Source organism: Lineus longissimus, chromosome 15, assembly GCF_910592395.1.
Source record: "Lineus longissimus chromosome 15, tnLinLong1.2, whole genome shotgun sequence".
In the NCBI taxonomy this organism is placed as follows: domain Eukaryota; kingdom Metazoa; phylum Nemertea; class Pilidiophora; order Heteronemertea; family Lineidae; genus Lineus; species Lineus longissimus.
This window is the reverse complement of record NC_088322.1, coordinates 5,571,691-5,583,942: the sequence shown is the minus strand read 5'-3', so window position 1 is coordinate 5,583,942 and position 12,252 is coordinate 5,571,691. Positions and strand designations below refer to the sequence as shown.

The following is a 12,252-nucleotide window of genomic DNA, read 5'->3' as shown; positions in this document are numbered from 1 at the left end:
GACCAATTTCTAGACGCTTTTAATACTGCTTGTGCTCACGTGAACGCAGAGGAACGCATGACCATGTTCGTGAGGGGCGTTAAAACCAAGGCTACGACCCGCTGTTGTGAGGAGCCAGCCAGATACCCAGCACGATGCCATTGCCTTTGCCCGCACAGAGGTGATGTGTTTGGGATGGAAAGTGATGCCGCAAGATCTTAAAAGCCATGTTCAGTTATTGTTACTTGGATGGTTTGCTAAGATTGTAGAGTAATATTTGACAGGTCGATCTATACCCATGCGTGGCGCAAAACTGCCTAAGATCAACTCGTGATAATTCATTGATAACAACGATTCAAAAAAACATTTATGGAATATTAAAAAATCACCTTGACGCAAGGCGGCAAAATAGCGAAGCTGACGAAACATTTATAACGGGTCACCTTGATCTCATTATGGACTTACAGCGCTATCATGGGGTTGTAACTATTTTGCTGTATATTGTCACGAGGAAAGAAAAGCACGCGACCTAACGCCAACCTATTTATGTAAAGTGATAATCAGAAGGTATATAGTACAGGAAATGTTAATAAATTACCATTCCTTATCGTCTTTTGAAAGAATTTTTAGTTGTAAAAAGTATATGCCCACGTCACAGAGTCTCTGCAATGGCCATTTTTATCACAGTAGTCCCGCGCAGCCAGTCCTTCTTCACTTATTAGTCTGGCGCAAGCCAGGTGTTCTTTGTGCTAGATGTTCTCCACCACAATGTATCTGGGCCGAAGAAACACTGCACAAGATTACCTCGAGCTGGAGCTAAGAATAGATTATGCTAATGAGCATACTTCCTCATTGAGTTTTCCCAGAATGGTGCATATCGCGTGAAGTTACTTAGCCTAATACCATTAGGCCCCGCGTGGTGGCGCTGAGGCGGTCTATCATGTTTCAGGCCGTATTCAGAAGGGCCTTTCGGTCATTTGAATTTCTTACTATTGCTGCATGGGGTGCTCTGTTTTTGTGCATGCAGTTCAGCTTTAATGAAGAAAACGTCGTTTGGATGCCGAACATTTTCTTGGAGAACGAAATGAGACTAGGGGTGGCGCTCTTTCATCCAAGCAGCAAATGGAGGTTTTCTTGAGACATGTTGAGCATCCAGATTTTCAGTTTGGCGTTGGCAAAGACATTGGGATACATCAGTGCACAGTATCAAGGACCTTTGCTGCCATGGTTGACTTGATTGTAGAGAAAGCCGATATTTAGATACCGTTTCCAACTGAAACAGCAAATATTCAGACTGCTAAGGATTAGTGGCAAGCGAAATATCAATTTCCTTGTGCCATTTGAGCACTGGATTGTACGCATGTGCAGGTTCTCAAACCACAAAACAACGGAGATATGAGTACATTGTCGAAAGGGCGTGGCCACTTTGAAAGTACAAGCAACGTGTGATGCCGGAGAGCGGTTCACTAGTGTCGCTGCCAATTGGCCAGGATCTGTCCACGACAGAAGAATCTAGAAAAACTCGGACCTGGGACTTTTTATGGCCAAATCAGAGACGGATGCTTTTTTGTTAGGGGATGATGGATACGGTATTGCCCCCTGGCTAATGACCCCTTTCAAGGACCCGGTAAATCTAGCAGAGCAAAGATCATACAACAAGTGCCATAATTGAACGGTGTTTTGAACAGTATCTATTATCATTATCTATCTTGCATTGCAAGGACGTGTTAGGTTACAGCTGAACAAAGTTTCCTGTGTAATTGTTGCATGCTTCATTTTGCACAATGTCGCCAAATATCTTCAAGACCCCGACGACTTCCTGGTGTATACAGAAACACTTGGATGTGTCAATGGTGATGCAGACAATTACGATAGGACTCGGTGAAGGGGACAACAGAGACGACAGCAGATAGCAAACATTATTCATGCAGCCATAATTTAGAATTTTCTAAAGGTGCGACTGCGAGGGCTAAACTATGAGCTTGAATTCCTATCATTCAGCAAAGTAATTTTCGGGGACGTTTTCGTTCGTTGGAACCTAAAGTGTGAATCTGATATAAAACTCTTGCGTTGGACTTTAAATGGCATAACAGAATACGAAATCGTTTGATAGAGGCAAATACATGTAGCCTACTACTCTTTTATTTGATTATGTTGCATTTTCAACAACTTAAGCTTTTCTAATAGAACCAGTGCTTCTTAGGAATGCCCACACTAATTCCCCATGTCAAGAAAAAGGAAGAAGTGCGTTTAGAAATATTATTGGCAATGGAGTACGGGGAGGGTTCCCTATTCAAATGGTCCAATGATGGGCTGAGTTTGATCTGAAATAAAAGCTAACTTTGTTGATTTTGGGGGCGTTATTATGTGTATTCCGCTGCAGGGGATTATTCAACAGAACGGGCCTATTCCAACAAGTGACACAGGTCCCTGTGGTACATGACAGTAAACTACAGGAAGTGAAAAGGGCTCTTATTCGAAATAAACAAGAGTGAACCAACAGAAACTGCACGTTGGAATCATTCAGCTATTAAACAAAATCTTGTCGTGGCCCAGTTCTTCACCATCATGCATTAACACTCTCTGTTTGATGGTGGAAGAGCAAACATGTATCATGAAGAATCTGAAGACCTTGCGGTTGGCTGTAACATGCAGAAGAGATTGATGAAAATTCCTCGTGGTGTTTCAATTTTGCTCAGAAAATCGCAGCTGCCGTATGTGAAAGTTAAAAAGGCTGTGGCAACTGATACTTTGATAAGTATATACGAGAGACAGTGTGGTATAAAACTGACCAAAGGCCAAGTCATCAAGAAGATAAATAACATGAAGAACTCTGTAAAAGCTAAGGCAGTAAATGCTTTTACTAGTAGTATTTACTTCTTGTTTATGCACACCACCCAATGTCCCTTCACCCTGATTACCTCAAATGTATTGGTCTTCAAGTTGTGGTAAGTTGATTGACAGTGGTTGGCATTAGGAATGAACTGGTCACTAGTGCCATAACCACTTGACTTTTTTCAGTGGTTGGAGTGTCGTTGATCAATTTCAATATCTATTGGCCTATAGATATGTGGCAACGAGTATTCAATAAAATAAATCGCATTGATGATAAAGTGAAATCCTTATTGACCTGCCATTCTGAACTCTTATTATAAAATTGATGCAAAGGTGTCGCCGACCCATTGTCCTTCTGGATTGAACAATGCTGAATGGCATCGAACGACAATGGGCCATGTGAATAGAAAAAAGAGTGTTTACTTGCTAGTAGAAATAAGTAGTAAAAGTAGCTACTGGTTGGAATATACTGAAAGTAAAAGTAAATACTTCATTTCATATGAATAAACTTTTACTTTTACTTCAAAGCACCTACTTGTACTAAAGTAGTATCAACTTGTTTATATCCTGAGCTCGCCGCACTCATAGTAATCAGATCCATTACACAAGTTTGGTAATCGGGTTCTTCTGCTCAAACTTTCTTTTGTTCCGCCTAGAGTCACAAACGGTATGCTTTGTATTGATACGTCCCTCTGTGGTCTCAGGCATACACAGTTCATTTTATATTCCGTATCTGTGTATGGTTTGGGATCACTGTGATAAAGAAATGACGGACACAGATGATTATTTGGATTCTGGCGTACCTGCAAATGCTGTTTCTGACAAACAACAGATATTTGCCAAAATTCTTAAAGATAATTCTATTCTCTTGAGCAAGTCGCAGATACACAGTGTAAAAAAAAAAGGCAGAAGCGATGGCAAATCTTATCACCGACTACCAGAGGAAAACTGGGATCAAAATGACTGACAAGCAAATATAAAAAAAACAGAACAACATAAAAAACGATGTAAAAGGGAAGGCGGACGTCACAAGAACCGGCAATCGGACAATAAATCTGAAGAACAGGGAGAAGGATCTTCTGGAACTTTTTGAGGCAGAGACCAATCCATCTCTTAGTTGTACACCAGGTAAATATTCGTCAGTTATATTTGAATAACCCTCTGTTAACATACGTCGTGTAGTTGGGGTTTTAGTCAGTTATGGGGGGGGGGGGCAGATACTTAGTGGTAGGTAAATTAAATATATGTTGATTTGCTTGATTAGATGATTTTTTTTCTGATTTCAGGTGGCCTAAGTGTGGGCTTTGGAACTAAGTGCTCAGCATCTCTGGCTCTTTCTACAACACCTATAGAAACTGCAGATGCGCCAAGTTCACCAAAGGAAAGTGTCTCAACAACACCTCGAACTCGGTGGAAAGCCGGAATTCCATCACCTCCGCAACGGAAAAGTAAGAAGGTGGACTTCCCAGAGACTGGAGAAACAACAAATATGTCAACTCAGGATCTCCAACACTTCGTTCTTCTTGAACAACTGAAGTTAATACGGCTGCAGCAATAACAAGTAAAAGCTTCTATTTCAGATTCTATGTGGCCTAAATTTTTGAATAAAATTAAAGTGGCTTGTCATGAGAGATTGTTTTCAGTTTTCTTTGCGTTATGAAGCAGACGTGATGCGTTAGCCATTTGCAACTTAAAAGAACAGTTCGAATATGCAGGAACCCTAAATTGTGATTACACTTTCATGTTTATGAACAGGAAGTGAAATTCTATGTAAAGTTTGCCTCCATGAATTATACCCCGACCACAAATGACACTAATGCTACACCAGCTTCTGGTTTTCTGTCCTTTAATATTCAAACTAGTCATCCATTTCATGGATTATTTGCGCAATCATTCGCCTTCTCTCTTGTCCACGCTGGCGAATTCGTGGACCATCATAATCCTCCCCATCATCATCATCAACGTAACCATCATCATTGTTTGCCTGATTTTGCCATAAGTTTAGCCATAAATCAACTTTTTGCACAATCCCATTCAAAACTTCAGAAAATGTTTTTGAAACTGTTGACTGAGTAATCCCGATATCCTCACCAACACCTTCTTGAAAGCCAGGGTCGCCCACACAACGAAGAAATACATCCATTTGTTGTTTTGCTGATAGGGCGCCACCTCTAGTTTCTCCTGTCGCATCATCCATAAAGTGTTAAGCCATCCAGAGTACATTTTCCTCATCAAAACGGAACAAAATTCTATATTTCTTCTCCTCGCAAGTTCGCCTTGGGGCATACACCTTTCTCTTGCGTGGAAATTGCAAAAATGCTGCCATCACAGAAAATGCGTATTGTAACTCCGACTTCCAAGGTAGGTCTGAAGCTACCTTCAAATTCTGTAGTATCTACTTGAAAAACATTAGTTATTACTCAACTTTATTCATACTGACTGTAGTACTTACTATTTTTGGAGTAACTACTGTACTAGTAAATAGTACAAACTTTTTGCTATTAGCATTAGTATTTACTAAAACTGTTTACTACATTTTTATTCATAGATGATAGTAAATACTTAAAAATGTGAAGTAAAACTAAGTACTTCTTTTTATTCATATGGCCCAATGCGTATTACATCTACAGGGGGCTTGGCGTGCATATTCAGAAACGGGTCTTTGGGTGATATGAATAAAAAACAGTACTAGCTAGTATAAAGTAAAAGTAAAAGTAAATACTAGCTAGTAGTTACTAAAAGTATAAGTAAATACTTAAATCCATATGAATAAACATTTGCTTTTACTGAAAAGTAAATACTTCTGAACTACATGTACTAGTATTTACTAGTCTGAGGCCTGGGTTACCGTACTCAAATTGATCCTCCACGTGAATGTGATGAGGTAACAAGGGTGTTTTTAAAATAGTTCTTTTATTCCTGGGGACAGTAACGATAGGCCTTGTTTTGTAGTGCATAGGTGCACCACAGAGGTGATTCAGTCATTTTGAACTGGTCATTCTATCAGTCATGTCGGACACTGAAAGCCTCTCTCTTTCGGACTTTAATGATGAAGAAATTGCCGAAACGTCCGAATGTAAACAGACGACTTTTGTCAGAATTGTGAAGGACTATCCGATTCTTCTGAGCAAGTCCCAAACTCATGTCGTGAAGAAACAGAAGGCCGCAGCCATGAAAAAGTTGATCGCTGAATATCAACAACGAAGTGGCATCCAGATGACGGAGAAGCAGGTCAAGAAAAAGTTGAACAACATGAAAACAGATTTGCGGACCAAGGCAGACAGAACCGCTACTGGGAATAAGCCAATTGAACTTAAGAAGTGGGAGGCAGATCTTCTTGATCTAATTGATGCAGAGTCCAATCCTACCCTGAGCGGTAACCCAGGTGGGTATTTCAAGCTCCGCGAACTTTCCAAGCCAACAGGGCTTGTTTCATATTTCATTCAATAATTCATATTTTATTGTTTTATCATAGACAAAAATGGTTTATTTTACACCTTTCCGCGGCAAAACAGAAACAAAAACAACACAAGGCCATAGAATTTAAACCCTTCTCTGATTCTCTCATTTCAGGTGGCATGAGTGTTGGGCTTGGAACGAGGCGTTCATCATCGGTTATGCTGTCCAGGACTACCCCAGACGTGGAAGTCCCTACTAACCGCCACCGCCAGAGCTCAAGTACCGTTACTCTAGCCACTTCTGGTCACCGTCGTAACACTAGCTCAACTACTCAAGCGAAAGAAGGCAAACTGCCCCCTCCTCCTCCTCCACCGAAGAAAAAAAAGGTCCTTCCGGAAACAGAAGACACTGAAAACCTCTCAATGATGGAGCTGCAGCGCCTCGTTCTCCTGGAACAACTTAAACTGGCAAGAATGCAGCAAAACCAAATCTCCGCTCCAAACTATATGTAGTCAAATTTACATGTACAGTCAATTACAGAATTAGTGTCTATGGTTAAAAAATGCATTGTTAGTCTTTCAAAAGCACAGTGGTGATTGCTTCACTACTCAAGACACCATTCATCTCCAAACAATGTAATAATCATTACAAGTGATAGAGACCTAGTTCATTTCATGGATGATATTCGCTATTTGCCGCCTTCTCCCTTGTCCCCGTTGCCGAATCCGGATATCATTGTAGTCCTCTCCATCATCAAGGTCAACATTGTTATTGTTCACCACCTCCGGAAAATCATCAGGATCCTGAATGTACTTAGCTACGTTGTGCAAAATAACACAAGCCACAACAAGGCTTGGAACCTTCCCGAGCCTGAGCCTGACACGTTCCTGTAGAATAGGGAACCGCCTTTTCAGCTGACCGAAACACCGCTCGATAATCACTCTCTCCTTGGTGAAGAGACGATTGTAGGAGTTTTCGGTAGGTTCATGCGGATCTTTAAAAGGCGTCATCAGCCACGGGGCTATCCCGTACCCATTATCACCCAACAAAAGTGCGTCAGTCCCGGAATTCTTCATGAAGATACCAACGTCCGAGTTCTTCCATATGCGCGAATCATGAACCGACCCTGGCCACTGACAATTTACACTTGTAAACCTCTCCATTGCGTCACACATGGCTTGGACATTAATGGATGCAACTGCCTTCCGATTAGTATATTCATCACCGTGGTTCTTCGGTTTCTGGACCTTGATGTGGGTGCAGTCCACTGCCCCTATCGCAGAGGGAAAGGTATACTCCTTTTGGAACCAAGAATCCTTTGCTGATTGAATATCGGCAGCACTTGTCGGGAACCTAATCCACAAATCAGCTTTTTCGACAATCTGGTTTAAAACATTGAAAAATGTTTTACATACAGTTGTTTGATGGATTCCAAAATCCACCCCGACACCTGTCTGAAATCCAGGATCACCGATATGCCTGAGAAATACCTTCATCTGCTGATTGACACTCAATGCTCCTCCTCGATTTTCCCCACTATCAACAAGAAAGTTCCGAGCCAACCAATCCACGTTTTCCTCATCAAATCTATAAAGTTCTCTGTAAAGATGTGCCGGGCATGTCCTCCTTGGCTCATATACCTTAGTTTTCCTTGGTATGTTCATGAAGGTTGCCATGCTTTCATGAACGTCTGTTCGCGTTTGTGTCTAAGGTAGGTCTGGAGCTACCTTCAAAATTTCAAGTAAAGACTTGGAAAGTCCTAGCAAATACTGCTGATTATTCATATCCTGGGCAGTATTTACTTTTTTTGGAGTAAGTACAATGTACTGCACTAGTATTAACTAGTACTTATTAGTAAAAAGTAAAAGTAAGTACTTGTAGTTAATACTCCTGGTTTATTCATATAGTCGCCAGTAAATACTTCAAAAACTGATGTAAAAGCATTTACTAGTTTTTATTCATATCACCCATTGTCTAGAGGGTATTCCAAACACAACACCAACGACGGTCTCACCTAACTCAGTGTGGAGATTCGGACAGTGTCAGGATAGCACTGTCCACTATGGTAACCATGGTCTCCACAAGACACTGATACTGTCGGAAATAATTGGAAGCCAAAATCACACTCGTGCAATAATCATCTCATTCACTACTCGCAGACAGTCATGGCAATGCACGCTGGTAATTAATAGCGAACAGTCTGCCTCGTCTATTATTGCATTTTAAGTCACTTATAAGAACACTTTGAGCCAACGGGCAATGACAGGACTGCGCCAAAACCACACTCTCGCAATAATCATCTCATTCAGTCCTGTTGGCACATTGCTTGTTCAGCAAAGTGCTTGTCACCACATAGGCCTGTCCTTGTGTACATGCTAAACAACACTTCTAATAATCTTCACAACTTCGGCCGATGTGATAGAAATAGTTGCAATGGGTATGGTCCCTAATTAGGCATAGGTCTACAAAAACACTGGTTTTTCTAGCTTATTCATAACAGCTACATAAATATAAACCAAGTTATCATATATAATTGCAAACTCGCGTCGAGTGGCGACGAACACAAGATATTCGCTGTTTAATTTGCCTGTGTTCGAGTGTTGTCGTCTGCTGTCGCTATGGTAACATTAGTGGACAGTGCCTTCCTGACACTGTTCCAATCCCACACTGTTTGTACCAGCATCACGCCTTTCACCTGTCATCGCCCAGGAACGTGTTGGTTGTGGCCACACCGATAACAAACATTACCAGATACTCCTGCACAGTGATGATACTGTGATGAGGCGGCGTGATTTCGGTGGCTATTTTGGTAGCGTAAGTATGGAAAGTTCTGTTTGATAAGGGTTTCTTCATGCAGACGATTTTAAACGTGATGTGATTTTAAGACCCTTAAGCAGTTTTTATCGGTTCAAAACAGGATGAGTATTCAACAGGGTTAAATTGCAAAAGACTCGAATATTGTTTTTTGTTAATCGCCTCGGTTGCGGCACTTTGTTCAAGCATTCGTGATGGTTACATTGGTGTATATCAGGCACGTAACACACAATGAAGGCCAATAATGCTTAAATAGTGAGGTTTCGCAACCACCCGGTTAGGCCCTACGACGACGTTTATCTATTGTGTGAGTTCACCCGAACAATAGATAAACGTCGTCGTTGCGAAACCTCACTAATATCATGTCTGCTTTGGCTAATTGCTTTATTTACCAAAGCCGCTGAAGTGAGTCATCCATGTGCTATTGTTAAGCTAATTGGCGGTCTTTCTTATTCTTTAGGTGATGGATACGTTAGCAAGAAAGAGCTTTTCCCGGAAGGAGTCAACCTCTGATGTTATATATAAGATGTTGACATCATCACCATTCTGTGGCTCATGGTCATCGTATCTTGGGAAAAGGAGACGGCAACAACTCGGCAAACAAACACTCATTCTCTTTTGACAGTGACAACTGCATGTAATAGACGCCATTCTTTGAAGCAAGTACATTATTCATAACACTTCCGTGCTGGCGTTCATCTCTAAGTATTTGGATTTGTTTATGGAGCGTCGCATCATGGGATACTACTTCGTAATAATCGAACTCGCCATGCTTGTGTTTAAAGCGCCATGCTCATGCAAAAAACGAAACCCGTTGATCAGAGCGTTTTCAAGGAATAATTTTCATGACACATTGCTTTATCAAAAACAGATTCGTTATAGTCTACTCAAAAACATGTCCACAAACAAGTACGATACCCAGCCAAAAGACAATTGTTTCTCGGGACGGGATAGCGAAACCTCACTATTATCAGCTGGTTGATGTCGACCTAATGTCAAGTTGACGTCGGACCGGCATGAGAATTTCGAAAGATGTCTGCCCGACATTTGCATATTTTGCCTGCAGACCTTAGTTTTGACTTTTCTCTAGTTTATATATTTCTTTACGTGGGCATGCGGCTTTCTAAGTTCTCACTGTCCTTGTTTGCAGCGGTCAGTGAAACCCTGACACCACCTGGTCAGGCAATCGACGCAAAGTCGATGCTTAGAAATATTTGGAGGGTCAGGATGCGACATTTTGTTTTTACAGTTTTTACCCCAGAACGTCACAGAATTTTAACGCAGCCCCCAAGGCCATTACACGGCCCTGGACGCTGACTAAGTGGAAACAAATAACGAAACCCCTCCCAATAATGCTGGGGTTTCTTTACTTGTTTACATGGTCTTCAAAATACATCCACAGGTATTCACCGGTTCATTCTGCGTGTTGAAAACAATTTGATTGTCAAATAAATCTAAACGAGTGATCACTGCATACTTTTCACAGATTATGTGTTTAAATCTTGAGCTGAATTCCACAAAAACCAATTGAAAACACCCGGTAACATAATTCAAACGGTGTCAGCCATCATAATCACTTTGAGCGCCGAACCATAATGGGAGGTTCTAAACCTTGGAACGTTCCAAAACCATGAAACCACCCATGAAACTAACCACATTTTACAGCAAGAGGCCCAAAGGCCTGGCGCTCAGTTGATATTTTGTCCATACCAGATATGGTACCAGTATAATACAAGATGGTGGTCAAACTATAGGCCTAGAGGAGTGCAACGTGCAAAAAACAACCCCATCGGAGGCATTTGGATGTGAAAGTAACATGATCATAAGGTTTATTGCACCACATGTAGCTGAAACATTGCTTTTAAAGGGAACTGACACCAACCAGCCAGTTCGTATGACCTCGTTTTCATTTCCCGCGTATCGGGTGATCAGAACGAGGCATGAATGAAACACGGCGCCTAGCTGTCAATCATTGAGTGACGTCACTACTATGGAATTTGCTACGAAAACTCATGAATGAAAGATCGCATGACTCACGGCTGTTTTCTCGGAGTACAAGTCGGCCAAAGGTTGGGCAACTTCATCATTTGTCTTCAAATTCAACTCTTTCCGTATTACTTTCCATATCGCCAGCGTCTCACGCGGAATCCATAGCCGCTGATCGGCTTTTGAGACCTTTTTTGGTCGCCCCATTACGCGAACTTTCGATATGATTCTCAATAATAACAAATTGAACTGCGCATGCTCGGGCACTTGGAGCGGAGCTACAAATCTGAACTCGAACAGGAAGTTGGAAGTTTGACTTTCTCGGGCCGTGAAAGTCGAAAAGTTGGCTAAATCGCTGGGCGGTGTCAGTTCCCTTTAAGTTACTAAATCACCTGCGATATATCTATTCATCTTACAAGCCAAGATATCAAACAGCAGATAACTCTAATTTGCTCAATGGTCATTGGATGGAATGTCATGATCACTAGCAGTAGTGTATGACCGTACACTGCTGTCAATATTCATAAAGTTAACAGAATGTTGCACCTGAAAAAAAAATTCAAATCGACTAATTAGATTACTGGTGAGTCGTTGTTTCTGAAATTTTTGTACTTTACCTCTCGTTGTGGTTATCATCATACCCAAAGGATCCAAGATGATGATGAGAAAGTGCCAAATTCCACAGCATGTACAATCACCTGCCTTTGTTTTTACAATAACCACCTGCTACAGTTTGCATTGCTTGAACAGGCTAATGATAGCCAGAACAAGGCATCGAAGGCATTTTCAACATGTTCATATAAGGGTTATTCTGATATAAAGTAATGCCACACAGAAGGATGACGAATGATGATGATGTAGCCTATAGCGCAAGGTCCACCGGATACAATCTGTACTAATCCAGAAACAAATCTGAAGAACATTCAATGATTCCATTGAGACACTTCCCCAAGCACAGTATCAATACAGATCAGCCTATAACATGACTGGTTTGGAATGATACCAAATGCAAATTAGGGAGAAGTTTCACAGACTGAACCTTAAGTCCATCAGCCTTCTGTGTCGACCATTTGTGGCAATCCAATGAAGGTCTTTAATATGGTATGGACAAGTGGTCCAGTCGTCAGCTCCAATTCGTTCATGAAATAAAACAAACGACCTTCAAAATCAATCAATTTATTCATTTGGTGATCCTTCTGTTTTTGTTTTTCATTTACAAACACGCATACCTTTGCGAAC

General features: G+C 41.2%; 2 protein-coding genes across 2 annotated transcripts in view; both read left to right on the top strand.

Moving 5' to 3' along the window:
- Nucleotides 1-11,593, top strand: part of LOC135499494 (uncharacterized) — a 145,434-nt gene extending 133,841 nt beyond the window's left edge. The window contains exon 5 of the mRNA XM_064790267.1: nt 9,488-11,593. Within this exon, the coding sequence (XP_064646337.1) occupies nt 9,488-9,540 (53 nt within the window). The 3' untranslated portion in view covers nt 9,541-11,593. The remainder of the gene's footprint in view (nt 1-9,487) is intronic.
- On the top strand, nt 5,824-6,750 carry LOC135499899 (uncharacterized). The gene is made up of 2 exons (XM_064790934.1): nt 5,824-6,199; nt 6,388-6,750. Exons 1-2 carry the CDS (start codon nt 5,824-5,826, stop codon nt 6,723-6,725), a joined length of 714 nt encoding a protein of 237 aa, XP_064647004.1. The 3' UTR covers nt 6,726-6,750.
- Nucleotides 11,594-12,252: the final 659 nt, after the last annotated feature.